At 46.1% G+C, this 23,278-nt stretch overlaps 1 protein-coding gene across 1 annotated transcript in view; it reads right to left on the bottom strand.

Moving 5' to 3' along the window:
* B4GALNT2 (beta-1,4-N-acetyl-galactosaminyltransferase 2 (SID blood group)) overlaps window positions 1-7,963 on the bottom strand; it is a 62,633-nt gene extending 54,670 nt beyond the window's left edge. The window contains 1 exon segment of the mRNA XM_064367457.1: window positions 7,869-7,963. Within this exon segment, the coding sequence (XP_064223527.1) occupies window positions 7,869-7,963 (95 nt within the window).
* Window positions 7,964-23,278: the final 15,315 nt, after the last annotated feature.

The following is a 23,278-nucleotide window of genomic DNA, read 5'->3' as shown; positions in this document are numbered from 1 at the left end:
AGTCCAGTTTCTCAAGAAGAGCTGGCCTATGCTCTTTGTTGGAGGCAGGGACCTGTCCTCCTTTTTCCCTTAAAGACAACTAGGGAAGAACCCAATCTAGCACCCTAAAATGAAAAGTCAGAAAAGCCAGTTCCCATGCCTAACGACTCCAGCGCGTGGGATCCCCTAGACCATCTTCCCCTGCTCAGTGCCCCCGACCCTTCCCTTCAGGCAGCTGTTGCTGTCCCAGATCCTGCTCCAGACCCTTCCCCTGCTCATGTTATTCCTCCTCTTTACAAACCTGATTCTTGGGAATCATCACTCCATGAGCCTGTTTCCTCCCAGCCTAAGTACCCCTCTTTAAAGGGACTTTAAGCTCCTAAGTCTCTGGGCGGCTTTCACTGGGTCGGCAGTGTCAAGGATCTGCCACAGCATGTCGAAGGTGTCGTCCAGCCCCTGGTGCAACCCGGTGGCAGGCAAAGCTCACACTCCTGCCCCCTGGCTGGTCCAGGCACCGTGTCAACAGCTACTCCACGGGACATGCAAACTGGGCCGCAGCCCATGCCCCAAGCAGACTGCATTATGGGGCATCTGCCTTACTTCTGCCGGGGCCAAGTGGCACAGGGTTTCGGCCACGGCTCCAAGCAACTGGACATCCCCACAGCTAATTTTCCTGAGCAAGTGGTAGAAGTGGTAGATAATCTTCCAGCTGATATATCCACTGGCATTTATTATGGTCAGGCCAGTGTTGGAAGTGGAAATGTCCATAAGATGGTGGTGAACATAGGATGGAACCCATACCACAAGAATACAAAGGAGTCCATGGAAACACACGTCATGCCTACCTTCAAAGAGGACGTCTATGGGAAAGTCCTCCATGTGCCCATTGTTAGCTACCTCAGGCCAGGAAAGAACTTTGATTCTTTAGAGTCACTCATACGAAAATGTGCCACTAGAAAAGTATTACATATAGGCTGGGCACGCGGTGGCTCAAGCCTGTAATCCCAGTATTTTGGAAGGCTAAGGCGAGCTGATCATGAGGTCAGGAGTTCAAGACCACCTTGACCAATATGGTGAAACCCCATCTTACTAAAAATACAAAAAATTAGCTGGGCGTGGTGGCAGGTGCCTGTAGTCCCAGCTGAGACTACAGAGGCTACTCAGAAGGCTGAGGCAGGAGAATCGCTTGAACCCAGGAAGCAGAGGTTGCAGTGAGCCGAGGTCTCGCCACTGCACTCCAGCCGGGGCAACAGAGTGAGACTCCATCTCAAAAAAAAAAAAAAGGAAAAAGAAAGAAAAGGATTACATATGTATAAGTATGAGGCTATTCTGTTGTGGGTTTTTAAAAAAAAAAAAAAAAAAGGTAATTTAACATTAACTACCAATAATTCACTTAACCCAGCAGGTTTCTTAATCGGGGTCCAAAGCTAAAAAGAGAACACACAAGTTTAGACTTAATTAATTACCATTCAAAGGTCCAAACAGATCTAAGAGAAACTCCCTTCAAGACAGGACAACACTTATTTATAGATGGTTCTTCCCAGGTGATTGAGGGAAAAAGACACAAGGGGTATTCAGTAATTGATAGAGAAGCTCTTGAAGAAATAGAGTCAGGAAAATTGCCTAATAAACTTGTGAGCTGTTTGCACTCAGCCAAGCCTTAAAGTATTTGGCTTAAATACTTAAAGAACCAGGAAGGAACCATCTGTACTTATTCTAAGGACGCCTTTGGAGGTGGCTCATACATTTAGAAAAATTTAGACTGGCCGGGCGCGGTGGCTCACGCCTGTAATCCCAGCACTTTGGGAGGCTGAGGTGGGCAGATCACGAGGTCAAGAGATCAAGACCATCCTGGCCAATATGGTGTAACCCCATTTCTACAAAAAAATAAAAAAGAAAAAAAAGAAAAATTTAGACTGACTGAGGTCTCATTAATAACAAAGATTCAAAATCTTGTTCACAGGAGTTAATCACCCAAGTATTGAATAACCTTCATTTGACAAAAGAAATAGCTATTGTCTATGTCCCTGGACACCAGAAAAGCCTGTCTTCTGAGAGTTGGGAGAATAACCTAGCAGATCAGATAAGCCAAACAGGCAGCCATTTCTTCTGAAATGCCTGTTTTCCACTTAACTCTTTACCTTCCTCCCCCATCATGATCCCCGTTTTCTCTTCCACTAAGAAAGAAAAGCTAACAAAAATAGGCAATAAAGAGAATTCAGAAGGAAAATGGATATTGCCAGACAAAGAGAAATGTTGTCCAAACCCCTTATAAAGGAAGTCCTGTCCCACCTGCATCAAAGGACTCACTGGGGACCCCAGGCCATGTGTGGTGCAGTCTTCAGGTTTTATGAGTGTATAGGAATTTATACCGTAGCCAAACAGGTTACAGATAGTTGCTTAATATATGAGAAAACTAATAAACAGACTATAAAAAAGATTGCTTTATGGGGAAAGGAGTCCAGGCTTAAGGCCATTCCAAAGTATCCAAATTGATTACACAGAGACGCCTCCAATAGGTCGTCTAAAGTACTTACCGGTAAAGTAGATCACCTCCTCCACTGGGTGAAAGCTATTCCCTTTTTAAACACAACAGCCAATAATGTAGTTAAGGCATTAATTAAAAATGTAGTGCCCAGGTTTAGGTTAACAGAAAATATTGAATCAGACAATGAAACCCATTTCACCGCACACATCATTAAAAAGCTATCCCAAACATTAGACATTAAATGGCAATATCATACTCCTTAGCACCCACCTTCATCGGGGAGGGTAGAAAGAATAAATCAGACCTTAAAGAACCACTTAACCCAATTAGTTCTAGAGACTCAGTTGCTATGGACCAAAAGTCTTCCTATTGCCCTGTTAAGAATCTGAACTGCCCCTCAAAAAGATACTGGCCTTTCCCCTTACGAAAAACTCTATGGATTGCCTTATTTACACTCCACTGCCAGCATTCTACATACTTGGTCTATCTTCGATTTTCTCTTCTCTTAAAACTAAAGGTCTCCTAGCACAGGCGTCACCCCTGGAGTTCCCAGTACATCAACAGCAGCCTGGGGATCACATCCTCATCAAAAGCTGGAAAGAGGAAAAACTTGAGCCGGCCTGGGAAGGACCTTACCTGGTGCTTCTAACCAGTGAAACTGCAGTCCAAACAGCAAGACGGACCCATCACACCCAAGTCAAGAAAGCACCTCCACCTCCCGGGTCCTGGGCCATTATCTCAAGGGAAAACTCCCTCCAACTAAAGCTAAGAAAAGTTTAACTCTCTTTCAGTTATTCTATTCTCTTCTTTTCTCATTCTATTGCTGACCACCTTGCTATCAATGTAACTAGGTCAGACTCACCCCAGATCATTACCTTTGATGCTTGCCTTGTTATGCCTTGTGGAGACTTCCAAGGTTAATGGTAAATCTCTACTTTAGAAAAATACCTCTGCTCCTCAAGAGAAGCCACTGACCCTGCATCTTGCTCGTGGTGGGGGTACCAGGACACCCCAAGTTTGGAGTTATGTTCTGAATGGGCAGATGTTATCTGGACTACCAGAGATCAAGGCTGGACCTCCTCAGAGGGCCGTACCGAGCTAAAATCCTACCTCCACTTTACCAGCGGAACCACGCCTTCTAATTGTCAATCTCACCATTGTAACCCAGTAACTATCTTCATTAATACCCCCACGTCCACCAACCCTACGCCCCCTTTACAGCACTTTTACGTCTTAGGAGCAGAGGCCAACGGATATGACCCTATAGGCTTCTTCCAGTGCATTTTATTGCCCCCCCTCCCCTTTCTCCATCTAAACCTTCTACCCTGCCCAACCACAATGCTGAAGTAAATATTGTAGAAATAAATGATCTAAGGCAAACTCTAGTAATTGAAACAGGATATTAAGATGCAAGTGCCTGGTTGGAATGGATCAAATATTCCGTCCGCACATTAAACAAAAGCAATTGTTATGCTCGTGCACAGGACTGGCCAGAGGCCCAGATTGTCCCTTTTCCACTCAGATGGTCCTCCAGTCATCCGGGCATGGGCTGCACGGTAGTTGTCTTCCAGGATTCTACAGCTTGGGGCAACAAATCATGCCAATCTCTCTTTCTGCTCTATCCTGAAGTCCAACACCCTGTGGGTCAGCCCCGCGAGGGCCATCCAGCTTCCGTCTCCCAACGTCAATTTCACCTCATGCCTCTAACGACAAGGGGAAAACTTAGCATTCCTTGAAAGCTTAATGGAATGCAGTGAGCTTAGCCCTTCCTGGAGCTTACCCCTCAGACCACCCTTAGCCATCCTCAAGTGGATGTGTGGTGGTGTTGTGGTGGATCCTTACCGGACACTCTGCCAAGTAACTGGAGCAGCACTTGTGCTCTTGTCCAGTTGGCTCTCCCTTTCACCCTGGCATTTCATCAACCGGAGAAAGAAAAACCACAACACCGTAAAATAAGAGAAGCCCCTTATGGGTCTTCTGAAATCTCGAGTCTATTTGAACACAATTAGAGTCCCACAGTGGGTACCTGATAAATCCAAAGCCTGAGACCAAATAGCTGCAGGATTTGAATCAATATTTCCACCGGTAACTATTAATAAAAATGTAGACTGGATAAATTACACCTGTTATAACCAGCAGTGATTTATTAATTACACTAGAGATGCTGTCAAAGGAAGAGCTGAGCAGTCAGGGCCTACTAGCCAGATGGCTTGGGGAAACAGGATGGCCCTAGATATGATATTGGCCGAAAAAGGTAGAGTTCATGTTATGGTTAAAACTCAGTGTCGTACATTCATCCCAAACAATATGCCCCCGATGGGATCAAAACAAAGCCCTTGCAAAAACTCACTGCCTTCCAATGAATTAGCTAAAAATTCTAGAGTCAATGACCCTTTTTCAGAATGGCTAAAAAGGTGGTTCGGTAAATGGAAAGGAATCATAGCCTCAATTCTTACCTCTCTTGCAGCCATAATAGGTATACTCATTCTTGTTGGGTGTTGCATCATACCGTGCATCTGTGGGCTAATACAAAGGCTTAGAAAAACAGCACTTACTAAAATCTCCATTAGCTCTCCTTTACCTTATTCAAGTAAGCTTTTCCTTTCAGAGGATCAAGTCAAACAACAAAGCCAAGACATGTTTAAAAGATTTGAAGAGGAAGGATTATAAAAAAAACTAAAATACGGAAATAATAAGATACAATTAATTCCTCTTCAAAGGTTTAGCCTATTCACTTCCTTGTTCTTTGTTCTCAAACTCAACTTTCTTGCTCTCCATGCCTCCTTGCCCCTAGTCACTGTAAACAACCTTCCCATCAGCTCTAATCAATAACTCGCACCTGTACCCCTGGTTACTCACTATGCACCCAGTCCACCCTTCGAAACCTCATGTCCCACTACTGTAACTCACATCCCCCTTCCCTTCCTTATTTAGGAAAATATTCACCAACAGCCAATTGGGTCATAGGTTGTATGGTCCAACCCGAGCCCATGGGGGAGTGACACAGAAGTAAGAACTATGCATTAGGAATAAAAACCCCAGGCCGGGTGCAGTGGCTCATGCCTGTAATCCCAGCACTTTGGGAGGCTAAGGCAAGTGGATCACAAGGTCAAGAAATCAAGACCATCCTGGCCAACATGGTGAAACCCTGTCTCTACTGAAAATACAAAAATTAGCTGGGTGTGATGACGCGTGCCTGTAGTCCCAGCTACTGGGGAGGCTGAGGCAGGAGAATTGCTTGAACCCGGGAGGTAGAGGTTGCAGTGAGCCAAGATTACACCACTGCACTCCAGCCTGACAACAGAGCAAGACTCTGTCTCAATAAATAAAGAAATAAATGAACCCTTCTCTTCCTTGTTCGGTGTGCTCTTGTGATCTTGACTGGCGACTGGCACGGCAGCACCTTCTGCAGAGGTAAATTGCCTTGCCGAGAAAACTTTTGCCTGAGTGCCAGTTTTACTTTGTGGCACCAGGCATTTACTTCCAACAGAATGAGCCTGCTCTCCTCCAAGGCTTTGCTTGGCTTTACACAACACATGGAAACAGCAAGACGAGACAAATGGCTTGAGTTGCAGAGTACAAGAGCTGAGTGACCTCGATCTCACTAACATTGTTCCAGACTTTCCCACTAACACTCATGTCTAGAGTAAACAAGGAATGAGATCTTCCTCAGAGATAAGGAATGACCCAGGGATAGGAAGGTGGCTTCTGGGATTTCAGCAACATTTCTCCTTTTGAAGCAAACACCACCAGTTCTAAGCTTGGGTTGGAATGCCTGAAATTGTTGGAATTCCTAGCCTGGAACATCCACTCCTAGGAAAGGAGTTTGAAACATTAGGATTCCAGCAGTGCTCCTCCTGTTGTGCCACAGTTTTCTACGTGGCTCAGCCAGGAGCTAGGGCTGGGGCTGGGAAGAAGCTTTGGAGAAGTGTGCCAGGAACCTCAGGGAAAGATTCCCCCAAAAAAGTCGGGAATGTATATATATAATGTGTGCATATATATATACATATATATATGAGGGTGTTAAATACTACATCAGGCTATAATCTAGGATCCTCATGTCAAAGACTGAGTGTTAACTGTATAAGTGTTTTTTTTATTTTATTTTGTTTATTTATTTATTTATTTTAAAGACAGGGTTTTACCATGTTGGTCAGGCTGGTCTTGAACTCCCGACCTCAGGTGATCCACCCGCCTTGGCCTCCAAAGTGCTTGGATTACAGGCGTGAGCCACGATGCCTGGTCTGATATAAGTGTTTTCAACACACAGTTCAATATCCTCCAGCCTGTGCTGCAGGAGGCCACGTGATTTTATTATTTTTTTTATATTTATTTATTTATTTAAGACAGAGTTTCACTCTTGTTGCCCAGGCTGCAGTGCAATGGTGCAATCTCAGCTCACTGCAACCTCTGCCTCCTGGGTTCAAGCAATTCTTCTGCCTCAGCCACCCAAGTAGCTGGGATTACAGGCATGCGCCACCACGCCCAGCTAATTTTGTATTTTTAGTAGGGACAGGATTTCTCCATGTTAGGCTGGTCTCGAACTCCCGACCTCAGGTGATCTGCCCGTTCAGCTTCTCAAAGTGCTGGGACTACAGGCATGAGCCACCGCACCTGGCCTTTTTTTTTCCAGATAGGATCTCACTCCATCACCCAGGCTGGAATGCAGTGGCATGATCATGGCTCACTGCTGCCTTGACTTACCTCTTGGGCTCAAGTAATCCTCCTACCTCAGTCTTCCAAGTAGCTGGGACTGCAGGCATGCACCATCATACCCAGATAGTCTTTTGTTTGTTTGCTTTTTGGCTTTTGTTTTGTTTTTTTGTAGAGATGAGGTGTCACCATGTTGCCCAGGCTGGCTTTGAACTCCTGGGCCCAAGCAATTCTCCCACCTTGGCCTCCCAAAGTGCTGGGATTACAGGCATGAGCCACCATGCCCAGCCCACACAAATTTTAAGAGGGAATGATCCTTGTGCCCTCTTCTGTTTAGCTCTGATTGTTACTCGTTGTGACCGATTCATAATGTCCCAACCAGTGGCTGAAGCTCTCTCACATCTTGTCCTGTGTTCTGGAGCCACACAGTCTTTATGCCATCATGCCCATGCATTTCAGGCCCTGGCTGGATTTGGAATACTTATTAAATATCCATTCCATCTGTGAATCCTCAGCTCTCCACGTACCACCGACTCCCCGTTCTACTCAGACACATTAAGAAAGTCTCTTGGTTTGTCCGAGCTGTGACTCTGTTAAGGGGATCTGAGTTCTGCCCATGCACAGGCCCAGACAGGAAAGCAGAGGCAGAGATGATCTAGAGGCACTGCTTTCCATCACCTGGACCTGGCAAACGTCTTCCAAAGTAAATCAAGAGAAAAATACTAGCAGGAGAACCGGTCACAATTACCACCAAAGCTGTGCGGGCAGCTTTTGTCCATGCTTGGTGTCATGCATCCATTCCTCAGTGACACCCCCATCAGCTCCCAACTTCTCTAGGGCCATTTTGCCGAGGAACAAAATGACCTTCCACTCTAAAGAGCATCTAATGGCATTGTCTGCCTGTAATCTGACTCCCCTGGGAATACCACACAGTTGCATCTATTCTGTGGTTAATTCAGAGGCTCCTTTGAGGACCTAGGTAGCCAGGCGATGAGTGTGCAGAGCTTGTTTGCAGTTATTTGTAAATATATTTTCTACCTGCTCAGTTTACAAAGGTGACTCATCCAACCAGGTGGCACTGCGTAAACCTCAGGGTGCCTGCACTGCTTCGGAGTTAATCGTAGGAAAAATTCCAGGAGCTTCTAACCACATCGCTTTATCTGTGATAGATTAGCAAGCCAGGGCTTATCTGTCCCATTATTCAGTCTTGTATATACCCTGTCTCCATTTATGCACACACCCTCAGTATTCTAAGCTCCTTTTAGCATTGAGCACTTAAAGACTGCTGGGGGCGGGTGTGGTGGCTCACACCTGTTATCCCAGCGCTTTAGGAAGCCAAGGTAGGAGGATTACTTGAGCCCAGGAGTTTGAAACCAGCCTGGGCAACATAGTGAGACCCTGCCTCTTTTTTTTTTTTTTTTTTTTTTTTTGAGACAAAATCTCACTCTGTCACCAAGCTGGAGCACAGTGCTGCGATCTAGGCTGACTGCAACCTCCGCCTCCCCGGTTTAAGCGATTCTTCTGCCTCAGCCTCTGGAGTAGCTGGGATTCCAGGTGCGCGCCACCACGCCCGACTAATTTTTGTATTTTTCTTTCTCACTTCCCAGTCCATGAGGATAATTTTTGTATTTTTAATAGAAACAGGGTTTCACAGCTGGGTGCGGTGGCTAATGCCTGTAATCCTAGCACTTTGGGAGGCTGAGGTGGGTGGATCACCTGAGGTCAGGAGTTTAAGAAACAGGGTTTCACCATGTTGGCCAGGACAGTCTCAATCTCTTGACCTTGTGATCTGCCCGCCTCAGTCTCCCAAAGTGCTGGAATTACAGGTGTGAGCCACCGTGCCTGACTGACTCTGCCTCTTAAAAAGAAAAAAAACAACAACTTGGTGGCCAGAGCAAAAAAAAAAAAAAAAAAAAATTGGCCAGGTATAGTAGCTCACGCCTGTAATTCCAGTACTTTGGGAGGCCGAGGAGGGTGGATCACCTGAGGTTTGGAGTTTGAGACCAGCCTGATCAACATGGAGAAACCCTGTCTCTACTAAAAATACAATATTAGCCAGTGTGGTGGTGGGCACCTGTTATCTCAGCTACTCGGGAAGCTGAGGCAGGAGAATCACTTGAACCTGGGAGGTGGAATCTCAGCTACTCAGGAGGCTGAGGCAAGAGAATCACTTGAACCTGGGAGGCGGAGGTTGCAGTGAGCCGGGATGGCGCCACTGAACTCCAGCCTGGGCAACAGAGCGAGATATTGTCTCAAAAAAAAACCTAAACCCAAACTGGTCCTGTATGACCCCAAAAGAGGTGACCATAAAAAGATACCATAAGAACATATTTATAACCCAGGATATTGAGACTCCTACAAAAGAGAATACCCTGAGAGACACCCCGCAAAGATAAACTCAGAAATAAAAATTATAAAGCATATGAGGAAACCCAGTACCATGAGAAATAGAAAATGCAACAAATTGTGAACTAGGAGTAAGATAATTTGGAATCCACTTTAAATAAGTGTGTTTGCATTTTTCAAAGAGAATAAAGAAGCAATTAAATCCATAGAACAAGGCCAGGACATTATGCAAAATCCAGCAGGGGAATAAAAGAAAGATTCAAATAGGAAGTCTATACATTTTTTTTTAATAATTAAAATCAGCTGGGAGCAGTGGTTCATGCCTGTAATCTTAGCACTGTAGGAGGCAGAGGCAGGCAGTCACCTGAGGTCAGGTGTTCAAGACCAGCCTGGCCAATATAGGGAAACCCCGTTTCTACTAAAAATACAAAAATTAGCTGGGCATTGTGGTGTATGCCTGTAATCTCAGCTACTTGGGAGGCTGAAGCAGAAGAATCACTTGGACTCAGGAGGTGGAGGTTGCAGTGAATCGAGACTGTACCACTGTACTCCAGCCTGGATGACAGAGGGGGAGTCTGTCTCAAAAATAAATACATAAATTTTTTAAATAAAATAGTTAAAATGAAAACTAGTGGGTGGATAAAAGCAATTTGGACTGAGCTGAAAAAATATTACATAAACCAGAAGACAGATCTAAAGAAATTCCCCAGATTAATACATAGAGAGTTAAATAACTGGGCTAGGCCCCGGTGGCTCACACCTCTAATGCTAGCACTTTCAGAGGCTGGAGCGAGATAGATGCCTGGGCTCAAGAGTTGAAGACCAGTCTGGGAAACATGGTGAAACCCTGTCTCTTCTAAAAAAACAAAAATGAGCCAGGCGTGGTGGCATGTATCTGTGGTCCCAGCTACTTTGGAGGCTGAAGTAGGAGGATTGCTGGAGTCCAGGAAGTCAAGGTGGCAGATAGCTGAGATTTCGTGGGTGACAGAGTGAGCCTGGGTGACAGAGCAAGACCCAGTCTCAAATAAATAAATATTTCTAAAGTTAAAAATTAAAAAGAGAGTTAAACAACTGGAAAAAATGCAATATAGGGGAAGAGGCATAAAGGCTAAATGTAGAGGTCCAAAAAACATCTGACAGAAGTTCTGGTAGAAAAGAATAGCAATAGGCTGGGTGCAGTGGCTCACGCCTGTAATCCCAACACTTTGGGAGGTCGAGCCGGGTGGATCACCTGAGGCTGGGAGTTCGAGACCAGCTTGACCAATATGGTGAAACCCCGTCTCTACAAAACAAAAAAAGAAAAAAGAAAAGACTAGTAATAATTGACCGGTCATAGTGGCTCATACCTGTAATTCCAGTACTTTGGGAGGCCAAGGTGGGCAGATCACTTGAGGCCATGAGTTCAAGACCAACCTAGCCAACATGACAAAACCCTGTCTCTAATAAAAATACAAAAATTAGCTGGGCATAGTGGTGCATACCTGTAATCCCAGCTACCTGGGAGGCTGAGGCACGAGAATTGCTTAAACACAGGAGGTGGAGGTTGCAGTGAGCCAAGATTGCACCACTGCACTCCAGCCTGGACAATAGAGCGAGACTCTGTCTCAAAAAAATAATTTTTTTGTGGTCGGGTACAGTGGCTTACACCTGTAATCCCAGCACTTTGGGAAGCCGAGGCAGGTGGATCACCTGAGGTTGGGAGTTCAAGACCAGCCTAATCAACATGGAGAAACCCCGTCTCTACTAAAAATACAAAATTAGCCAGGCATGATGGCGCATCCCTGAGCTACTCAGGAGGCTGAGGAAGGAGAATTGCTTTGAACGCAGGAGGCGGAGGTTGCAGTGAGCCGAGATCACGTCATTGCACTCCAGCCTGGGCAACAAGAGCAAAACTCTGTTTCGAAAAAAAAAAAAGAAAAAAAAAGAATAACAATAATGGAAAGGCACAGCATTAAAAAAAGTTAACAGCTAAGAAGTGTCCAGACTGAAGAAAGGAGTGTGCATCCTGTTTGAGAAGCACATGCCAAGTTCTGAGCAGGATAAATAAAAAGAATCCATAGATTGTGGTAAACTGCAGAAGACCAATGATTAAAAGGAAAGCTTAAAACTACCAGAAAAAGAGGCAAATACTAATAGGTTTCCTTTTTATTATTTTTATTTTTATTTTTTTAATTTTGGGGGGACAGAGTGTCACTCCGTTACCCAAGCTGGAGTGCAGTGGTGCAGGCTCAAGTATAACGGGCCAGGCTTAAGAGATCCTCCCACTCAGCCTCTACAAGTGTGAACCACCACACCCAGCTAATTTTGGGAGGGAGTTTTGGTACAGTCGGGGCTTCGCCCTTTTGCCCAGGCTGATCTCCTGGGCTCAAGTGATCCTCCCACTTCAGCCTCCCAAAGTGTCGGAACTACAGGTGTGAGCCATCACAGCTGCCCTAAACAGGTTTCTAACAAGAAAATGATACCCAGAGTGGCAGCAGCCTTTTCATTAGCAACAACAGATGTCGGAAGACAATGGAATTACACCCTCAAAGTGCTGGGGGAAATAACTGTCAGTTTAGAATCTTATACTCAACTTCAAGGGTGAGGTGAATTAGACATATTCGGACTTAACAAAGACTAAGAGTGTTTTTTTGACGCCAATATTCCTTTTGAAATACCTACTAAAGGATGTACATGAGTGAAAGAAAGTAAACCCAGAAAGAAGTTAGTGGGATGCAACGAGAAATACTAAGCATAGAAGCTAACAAAGCAAATGAGCTTTTCTAAATATTAATAATTGCATGATTATGGCAACAGGTGGTGGCACACACCTATAGTCCCAGAACTTTGGGAGGCTAAGGCAGGAGGATTGCTCAAGTCCAGGAGTTTGAGACCAGCCTAGGCAACATAGTGAGACCCTGTCTCTACAAAAAAGTTAAAAAAAAAAAAAATAGCTGGGCATGGTGGTACGCGCCTGTAGTCCCAGCTACTTGGGAGGCTAAGGCACAAGAATCCCTTGAACCCAGGAGGCGGAGGTTACAATAAGCCGATATCATGCCATTGCACCCTAGCCTGGGCAACAGAGCAAGACTCTGTCTCAAAAAAAAAAAAAAAGAAAGAAAAAAGTCTTAATCCAACAGAAAGCAGAAGAATAATAGGGAATAGGAAAGTAAAAAAGCACGGGTATCCAAAAACTCCAAATAAGATGTTAGAAATATGTCCAACTGGGCTGGGCGTGGTGGCTCACACCTGTAATCCTAGCACTTTGAGAGGCTGAGGGGGGCGGATCACTTGAGGTCAGGAGGTAGAAAGCAGCCTGGCCAACTGGTGAAACCCCATCTCTACTAAAAAAAGAATATACAAAAAATTAGCCCAGCTTCATGGTGAACGCCTGTAATCCCAGCTACTTGGGAGGTTGGGAGGCTGAGACAGAAAAATCGCTTGAACCCAGGAGGCGGAGGTTGCAGTGAGCCAAGATCGTGCCATTGCACCCCAGCCTGGGGGACAGAGTGAGTCTCCATCTCAAAAAAAAAAAAAAGAAAGAAAGAAACTTGTCTTTCTTTCTCTACTAAAGATAGAGAAAGAAATTATGGTCAATATGAATGGACTAAACTCATGTAAAAGATAGTCTTTCAATGGGCTATATAATCTTTGTAAGGCACACCTAAAAACAAAGCAAAAACACACAGCAAGATTAAACAGGAAAGGATAGAAAGATATTCACTAGGCCAGCAGCTAAAAGAAAGCTGGTAAAGCAATACTAAAATCAGAAAAATAAAATTTTAGACAATGACTATTGACAGAAATAAAGAGTTGTATTTTGTAAAGATAAAAGGAACACTCTTACAAGAATATATAGCAGTCAGGAAATCACCTGTCCCCTTATAACAGACCCTCAAAAAATAGAATTATTAGGAAAAATTTGTGTGTTGAATTATAACTGAAGATTTTAACATACTTTTCTCAGTAACAGTACAAGTACACAAAATTCTAGTGAGGGCTGGGCACGGTGACTCACACCTGTAATCCTAGCACTTTGGGAGGCTGATTGGGATCGATCACTGGACGTCAGGAGTTCGAGACCAGCCTGGCCCTCATGGCAAAACCTCGTCTCTACTACTAAAAATACAAAAATTAGCCAGACGTAGTGGCGAGCAACTGTAGTCCCTGCTACTTGGGAGGCTGAGGTAGGAGAATCGCTTGAACCCAGGAGGCGGAGGTTGCAGTGAGCCAAGATCACACCACTGCACTCCAGCCTGGGCAACAGAGTGAGACTCTGTCTTAAAAAAAAAAATCTAGTGAGAATTTAGTAGACTTGAACAACACAATTAAGCTTGGTCAAAACTGGTCAGGCGCAGTGGGTCACACCTGTAATCTCAGCACTTTGGGAGGCCAAGGTGGGTGGATCACGAGGTCAGGTGATGCAGACCACCCTGGCTAACATAGTGAAACTCAGTCTCTACTAAAAATACAAAATTAGCCGGATGTGGAGGTGCGTACCTGTAGTCCCAGTTACTCAGGAGGCTGATGCAGGAGAATCACTTGAACCCGGGAGGCAGAGGTTGCAGTGAGCAGAGATCATGCCACTGCACTCCAGCCTGGGTGACAGAGACTCCCTTTCAAGATAAAAAAAAAGCTTGGTCAAAATTTGTATATGTATACACACAGACATACACGCACATACACACATACATGTACCCTCAGAATAGGGAATACACTTCCCTTTTTCTTTGAGAAAAAAAAAGTCTGGTCTCCAACTCCTGACCTTAGGTGATGTGCCAGCCTCGGCCTCCCAAAGTGCTGGGATTACAGGCGTGAACCACTGTGCCTGGCCGGGAATATACCTTCTTTTTAAGCACATACATGAATATTTACAAAATAGACCATACTAAATAGACCATTTACTATGTACAAAAGAGTTCCCGAAAAAATGGATAAATTACGGATCATATTCATAACCACAATGCAGTGCAGTTAGAATCTGCACGCACACAGGCCAGAAAATTAAGACACATAATCCTACAAACATTCATGAATTCAAGAGAAAAATCTCAGTTGAGGTTGCTATTTAGAAATGGACTATGATGTGCTTCTGGTTTCTACCAATATGCTGAACTAACCATAGAGGAAAGACACCATGCAATGTAAAGTTTGTGAGAAGCCCAAGAGGCGGAGAGGTCTGTGCCAAGCGTAGGGCAGGAGCTTTGGCTGGCGGCCAGCCGTCTGTGGGTGTTTAAAGTAGGAGAGGAGTTGTCGGAGTTGTGCTTTTGCTTCTCCCCCACCACTACCTTGGGGAAAATATTGTCTGCCTCACATCTGTGGCGACTCTGGAGAACCTGGAGTTCTGATTTCCAAGGGCGGGAGAAGCAGCGTGTAATCTGGCTCCAGGAGAGACAGAGAGAGACCAGTTCAGCTTTCCTCTGTTTCATCCAGGTGTTCTCAGCAGTAAAATCAGGGCAGTGCAGGTGCAAGGGGGAGACAAAAGCAAGGAGGCCAACTAACTCGGATATTACCTCTCTACCACCCGCCGCATCTCTCTGTCCAAACTCCCAGAAGGTAGCGTCAGCCCCTAATTCAGTGAAACCATGATGGTGCATTCCAACAAGAACACTCACATCCCCCAAACTGAAGATCATGGGGATGGGAAGCAGAAATTATTCAAGCAGGCTATGAGGTGTAATGGTGAGGGAGATAATTCATCCTTCATTCTCTGTTTCCCCAATCCATGCACCCAGGCTATGGCGAAGAAAACAACACGTCCCAGCCGCTGGTTTACAGTGTAACCCAGTTAGAACCTGGCAAAAGGGGCCCTGACTTAGACCCGTGTTTCAGAGAAACTGCTGTTTCTCCTGTGGCAGTGACCTCACAGAATGAGGCATCTAAGCCAAGGGGTTGTACTTGCTTAGAGACCACGTGCCCTCCCCCAGCCCTGGCCCAGGCACCTCCAGTGCCCAGGACCTTGCAGTTCCCTGCCCACTTCCAGAGTCTGTGCAGTTCTCTTCCTGAGATCTGTGCTACTGCCAGCAGTGTGCACACCCCTGGGCCCAAGGGGTGGCCCCGGGTCAGCTGTTTGCAGGACATGTGGACAGAGCTTGGGACGTTCACAAACAGGACATGTGGACAGAGGCTTGGGTATTCATACCTTATTATGGAAGGACAAAGTCAGTGATTGGAGGGGAAGGGAGTGGGTCACACACAGGCTGCTGTAGGGAGCTGACTTGCCTTGCACTGCAAGACAAAAACTCTCAGTTCAAATCTGGGTTTCCAGATCCTTATGAAGATGTGATTGTTAAGACAGGAAGGCAGAACGTGAGCCTGATTTACAACTTAAAAATATTTCGACATATGGTGTGTCTGCCTCTACTCCCATTCTTGCCTTAGCCCTGCAATGTCAGGGGAGGGCCCATGCACTGCAGGGCAAGCCGGAAGGCCCAGGGTGTGTGCTCCCTGCTCGCAGGTCACCAAGCCTTCAGTAGACCCTTCCTCTGTTCTGTCCAGCTGCTGCTTCCTCCTGAGGGGCCACTTGCTAAGACCAGGAATTCTGTGGACATTGGCCCATTGTCACACTTCCTTTGCCATAAAATGTGTCCCCTGGTTGGCATTTTACATGCTACGAGGGACACCAGGGTGATGGACGAAGCATTCTATAAGACCATGAAAGAGGATGCCGGCGAAGTGCTGAAGGTAGAGCATCAGATCCATAGCCTGGATACGTGTCTATCCCCAAGCAGACAAAGTGCTTCTCCCCACCCCCATAATGGGAAAGGGCCGAATAAAATCCACTTGCCCCTGGTTAGCCAGCTGGTCCTCCAAGAAAGTCCAGGAGTTTAGTATTAGTCTCTGCTGTTGGCAGGTTGGGCACGCAGAGGTAGCAACAGCCAAATCTACCTCGGGAAGAGAATGATGTGTTTCCACCGTGGCTGCTTTGTACCTGGACCCATTGAGCAAGCACTGGGGTGGCTGGGCAGGAAAAGAAAACCGCATGCCTGGAATACATGCTGATATGACTTGTGTCCTGTGCTCCATCCGCAGGAGTGGAGGGTCTATTTAAATGGTGGCATCCTGGCTTTCACAGTGGGCCGTGAGTTGATAATAGGCTGGCGTGAGCCTGTCACTCTGTTGTTTCAAGGTTTTTATGACAATTAACAAAAGCCAACTAACTCCACTACTCGTATAATAATTTACTTTGCCCAGGCCAGGTGCAGTAGCTCATGCCTGTAATTCCAGCACTTTGAAGGCCAAAGCGAGGGGATCATTTGAGCCCAGGAGTTTGAGACCAGCCTGGGCAGCATAGTGAGAACTCGTTTCTACAAAAAATGTAAAATACGAGGCCGGGCAAATCACTTGAGCCTGAAAGATCAAGGCTGCAATGAGCTGTAATCGCGCCTCTGCACTCCTGTCTGAGCTACAAAGTGAGACACTGTCTAGAACATAAAAATAAATAAATAAAAATGTACTTTGCCCCTGTGTCTTTCCAGTGCTGGAGCTATCACAGGATCCAGTATTTCTCCTTCCACCTTTCTCATCCCATCTACCACAAGTGAGGGTTTGCAGCCGTGCTGCTGCAGCACACAGGAGCCTCACCTCCTGCCTACCACGCTGCTGCAGCACACGGGAGCCTCGCCGTCCTGCCTACCACGCTGCTGCACACACGGGAGCCTCGCCGTCCTGCCTACCACGCTGCTGCACACACGGGAGCCTCGCCGTCCTGCCTACCACGCTGCTGCACACACGGGAGCCTCGCCGTCCTGCCTACCACGCTGCTGCACACACGGGAGCCTCGCCGTCCTGCCTACCACGCTGCTGCACACACGGGAGCCTCGCCGTCCTGCCTACTACGCTGCTGTAGCACACGGGAGCCTCACCTCCTGCCTACCACGCTGCTGCACACACGGGAGCCTCGCCGTCCTGCCTACCACGCTGCTGCACACACAGGAGCCTTGCCGTCCTGCCTACCACGAGCAATGAGGCCTAACACGGTTCGGCTCTGTGTCCCCACCCAAATCTCATGCCGAATTCTGGTCCCCACGTTTTGGAGGAGAGGCCTGGTGGGAGGTGATTAAACCATGGGGCAGACTTCTCCCTGCTGTTCTCATGATAGTGAATGAATTAGCACGAGATCTGATGGTTTAAAAGTGCCTGGCACTTTCCCCTTTACTCACTCTCTCTCTCTCTCTCTCCCCTTCTCTGCCATGGTAAGACACCCTTGCTTTCCCTTTGTCTTCCTCCATGACTGTAAGTTTCCTGAGGCCTTCCAGCCATCTTTCCTGTCGAGCCTGTGGAACTGTGAGTCAATTAAACCTCTTTTCTTTGTAAATTACCCAATCTCAGATAGTTCTTTATAGCAGACTGAGAACGAACTAGTCCAAGTCCAGAATTCCATCCTGAGACTATGCTTTCTGTAGCTGCTTCTGCTCTCGGCTCTCCTACATTGGGCTCCAGTGCAGACCCTGAGGTAAGGATTTGAGTGCATGCCCTCTATTTGGGAAACAGTCATATAAAACTGAGGGAATAGGGAGGGGACACAAGGAAGCAAGGAGAGCTCATGGAGGGTATGTGTTAATAGGTGAGGTCCAATCCCACTGGGGACCCTTTAAGGAAGAGTGTGGAACAAGCTGCAGAATTGCACTGAAGAGCAAGAAAGTTGGGGTATTTGTCCCCAACTGCCTTCCCCCGTTGGTTGGGAGTGTTGCCTGTGGCCCTCTAGGCCTGCCCTGCATGCAGGCAGAGCATGCTTCCCTGACAAGAGAACATTCTTGAGCAAAGAGATGCAGAAAACCAACAGCATGTACAGGGACTGCGCTCTGGGACAGGCCAAGGTGATGGGCGAGGCACCATCAAGCAGCATCTGCAGGTTTTTACCTTTGCTGCCACAGCCTAAGCCAAATAACTGCAGATCCCTTACAGAACCATGTTCTGATTTCCTCAGAAACTTTAATTTTTATTTCTACTTAGAGACAGGGTCTTGCTCCATCACCCTGGTGGGAGTGCGGTAATGTGATCATGGCTCACTGCAACCTCAATCTCCTGGGCTCAAGCAATCCTCCTGCCTCAGCCTCCCAAGTACCTGGGACTACAGACACCATCACATCAGGCTAATTTTTTTTTTTTTTTTAGAGATGGGGGTCTCACACTGTTTGCCAGGATGGTCTTGAACTCCTGGCTTCTAGTGATCCTCCCACCTCAGCCTCCCAAAGCACTAGGATTACAGGTGTTAGCCACTCTGCCTGGCCAGAAACTTTCTTACCACCCTGATGGGAACAGCACCTAGAGTGAGGAAGGAAGACAGATTTCATGATTCCATATCCTGCTCAGCCCACAGCATGTTTTGCCTCCTGCAAGAAAGAAAACCCCAATTGAGAGCATGTAGGATGTAGGCAGCAGCTATGCCTTCCATTGGCAGGGTGCACTTACTCCCAGGCCTGCCTCACCTGCCTCCTCTGCCTGGCATGCACTCATGGGAGTCACTTCTGCCTGTTTGTGTTTAAGCCGACGAGAATTGGAAGAATAAAGCATTTCTGGCAAGAAGCACAGCTTGCCACTCAAAGTCAATTAGAGATGGGGAACACTGTCATCAAGATGCCCCATACCTTCCTTCTGTTTTCTCTTATACAGCAGAGGGTTGTAAATGAAGATGAAGGACCTCCTCTGAAGTCTGGTCTAGTAAAATTCACACTCAGACCTTCTGATGCCCAGCAAATGCTCTCACCTCTAGACCAAGTGACCTGACTTTCCTCCCACCTCTGCATCCCTCCACCCTTGCTGGCAGCTGGAGGAAAGTGATGGGAGTCTTTCACCCTTCTCAGTTCTGCGTTCTCCAGGACACCTCCCAGCACCTCAGCATTGGTCTCTCTAATGAAGAGACTTGTTAGTCACCCCCAAACATATTTGACTGTGACTTGAGATATGACCAGGTTCCTAGCTACAAATCAGCCCTGTACATAGGAATAAAATTACAGGGAGAAAACATCAATTTTGGCCGGGTGCGGTGGCTCACGCCTATAATCCCAGCACTTTGAGAGGTCGAGGCGGGTGGATCACGAGGTCAGGAGTTTGAGACCAGCCTGGCCAACATGATGAAACCCAGTCTCTACTAAAGATACAAAAAATTAGCCAGGTGTGTTGGTGGACGCCCGTAATCCCAGCTACTCAGGAGGCTGAGGCAGGAGAATTACTTGAACCCAGGAGACGGAGATTGCAGTGAGCTGAGATTGCGCCATTGCGCTCCAGCCTGGGCGACAGGGCAAGACTCCATCTCAAAAAAAAAAAAAAAGAAAAGAAAATGTCACTTTTATAAAGATCAGACCAACCAACAAACAAATACACCCTGGTAGAGTCTGGGTGTGATGGCTTATATCTGTAATCCCGGCACTTTGTGGGGCTGAGTCAGGAGAATTGCTTGAGCTGGGAGTTTGAGACCAGCCTGGGCAACATAGGGAGACCCTGTCTCTATTAAAAAAAAAAAAACCCTGAGAGAGTGAATGGAGACTAGAAAAATTCACAGATCAAACAAGAAGTCAAAGAAATTAGAGGAAGTTCTTTATCACCTAGGATCATTTATAATTGGTCTGGCGTTCTTTGACACAAAGGACATAGTCTCTGTGAATCTCAGTCTGTCTCCCATTATGCCCATTCACAGTGGGCAAATGATCAAAAAAACCTTTTTGCCTATTTTTTTTTTTTTTTTTTTGTGACAAGGTCTTGATCTGTTGCCCTGGCTGGAGTGCAGTGGCACAAATGGGGCTCACTGCTGCCTCAACCTCCCAGGCTCAAGAAATCCTCTTACTTCAGCCTCCTGAGTATCTGGGAGTACAGACATGTGTCACCACACCTGGGTTAGTCTCAAACTCCTGGACTCGAGTGATCTTTCCGCCCCAGAGATAATCCTAAATTGTCTCTGTCCTCTCCAATCATACTTTTCATTCTTTCACTGATAGGTGACAGCTGCAAGGTGGAATAGTATCAGATACGGTATTTCAGAAAAGAAACAAGGTAACATGAAAAAAACACCTACACCTACTTGTAACTGTTGCTAAATGTAGCATATATTCAGGGCAACTTGAATCTATGCTCGCAGGTTGCAATCCTCAGGCTTGGCCCAAATACACTCTCTATTTACCTTAATTTTACTTGAGCTTCTTCCTTTTAGGTCAACAAATGAAAACCTATACACAACAATGGTCTTGAGAACAAGAAGGCAATAAGTAGCAAAGACACAAAGAGTGTCGGGAAAATGGTGAACAACTGCTGCCTGGCAAAACATTTGGGAAAATTGCAGCTCACATCTCAAGAAAGCGATGCGCTTATAAAATAACTGGCCAGTTTGCAAACAGTCAAGAGGAAATATGGACAGTGCAGAAAATAAAATTGAAATTGTTTAATTTGAAATTAAAATTGAAATTAAGTTAAAATTAAAACTGTTTCCTAGCATATGAAAGGCATGGCCATCAAACTATAGACTCAAAAAATACCCGGATGCAGCTGGGCGAGGTCGCTCACGCCTTTAATCCCTGCACTTTGAGAGGCCGAGGCGGGAGGATTGAAACCATCCTGGCCAACCTGGTGAAACCTCATCTCTACTAAAAATACATAAATTAGCTGGGTGTGGTGGTGGGTGCCTGTTATCCCAGCTACTCAGGAAGCTGAGGCAGGAGAATCACTTGAACCCAGGAGGCGGAGGTTGTGGTGATTGTGCCATTGCGCTCCAGGCTGGGCAACAAGAGTAAAACTCAGTCTCAAAAGAAAAAAAGACACAGCCTGTATTAGTTAGATTTTTGCTGCCTAACAAGCTACCCCAAAACCCAAAATAGCACAAAATATGCATTTTCCACACAATTCTATACAGGTTGACTGGGTAACTCTTCAAGTCTAGACCAGCTTGGCTTGGGCTGAGGCTGGATGATCAGAGTCTCACCCACGATCTGATTGTTGGCAGACTGAGTAGCCTAAAGAAGCCTCAGCTGGAACCGCTGATCTCCGCTTTATCCGGTCCGTCATCTTCCAGCAGCCTTCTTCATAAGTGGCAGAAGGGTTCTAAAATGAGCAAGGGAGGGCAAAGTTTTTTCAAGTCTCTCCTTTCATTGTTTTGCTTGTGTAGAGCAAGCCACTTGGCTAACCCCAGATTAAAAGCGTGAGAAATCGAATCCACCCTTTATTACGAGGATTGGCGGAATCACAATGTAAAGGGGTGTGCGTACAGCAACTGGAGGAATTTGTGACCATTTTTGCAATCTACCACATGGCATTAGGGCAAAGACTGAATCAAGGGGGTGATTATCACACCCCATTTGAAGATCTATGTAAAGATTAAGGTGGTGCCATTCAGCTAGACAAAAGGGTTCCTAAAATGATTAACTGTGTGGTTCCATAGAAGCCTGATATGCCTATTATTTAGTATCTGATATTAAGTCTAGAGAGGAAAGCATGAAAGAATTGTGGAAATGGCTTTTGGCCCATGAAGTTGTCTGAAATCAAATACATAGAAAATAACTCAGTTCAAGAGAGCTATTTTGGCAAAGTGCCCCCAACCTGGCCTGATGGAGACAAGATGTAAAACAATCTCGAGGTCCCCAACATTCAACAGAGGCTAAAAAAGCTTCTCAGCCAACACGGAGGGCACATGCTCCAGTGCCCTCTTCCACAGTGCCCAAGGAGGAGGATGAAAAAGGAAGGACTTTGTGAATATTGAGGAAGGTGTCAAGAGGGACACTCGGGGTAAATACTCCACTGGGAACTTCGTGTTGCTAAATGCAGTGTTCATGTAACTGTAATAGGTTTATTTCCCAATGCACACAGCAAGTCAACAGGCTAAGACACCGGGCTACAGCAGAGAAAGAGGTTTAATCATAGGGCCGCTGAATGAGGAGATAGGAGGAAACCACGTCTGTCTCCCCAAGGAATTTTGGACTAGAGTTTTAAGGGTTTTGGAGCAGGCTGAAGTATGATCATTGGTTGGTGAAAGAGTGAAGGAGGAAGTCATGGGACAGGGAGATAAAGAAACAGTTTTCTCATGCTGATTCCATTCCTCTGGGGAGGTCTTCAAACTGATTGGCATCAGCTATTTCACTGGAATTCAGGATCTGTTTAAGCAATCTTTAAACAAAAGCCTTATGAGTCCAACACCAGAGATCTTATCTTAAACAAAAGCCTCATGATTTTTGATTTTTTTTTTTTTTTTTTTTTTTGGAGACAGATTCTTGCTCTGTTGCCCAGGCTGGAATGCAGTGGCATGATCTCGGCTCTCTGCAACCTCCGCCTCCCAGGTTCAAGCAGTTCTCTTGCCTCAGCCTCCCAAGCAGCTGGGACTACAGGTGCCCGCCACCACACCCAGCTAATTTTATTTGTATTTTTAGTAGAGACAGTTTCACCATATTGGCCAGGCTGGTCTTGAACTCCTGACCTTGTGATCCCCCTGGCTCTGCCTCCCAAAGTGCTGGGATTACAGGTGTGAACCACTGCACCCAGCCAACTTTTTTTTTTTTTTTTTTTGAGACGGAGTTTTGCTCTTGTCACCCAGGCTGGAGTGCAATGGTGTGATCTTGGTTCACTGCAACCTTTGCCTCCTGGGTTCAAGCTATTCTCCTGCCTCAGCCTCCCGAGTAGCTGGGATTACAGGTGTCTGCCACCACGCCCAGCTAATTTTGTATTTTTAGTAGAGACGGGATTTCACCATGTTGGCCAGGCTGGTCTTGAACTCCTGACTTCAGGTGATCCACCCACTTTGGCCTCCCAAAGTGCTGGGATTACAGACATGAATCACTGCGCCCAGTCTGATTTTTTTCTTTTTTTTTTGAGACGTGGCTTCACTCTGTTGCCACACCACCAGGCTGGGGT

The sequence above is a fragment of the Aotus nancymaae genome, unplaced genomic scaffold (assembly GCF_030222135.1).
Source record: "Aotus nancymaae isolate 86718 unplaced genomic scaffold, 86718_ANA_hifiasm-v0.15.2.pri h1tg000072l, whole genome shotgun sequence".
Classification (NCBI taxonomy): Eukaryota; Metazoa; Chordata; class Mammalia; order Primates; family Aotidae; genus Aotus; species Aotus nancymaae.
This window is presented reverse-complemented; position numbering and strand designations above follow the sequence as displayed.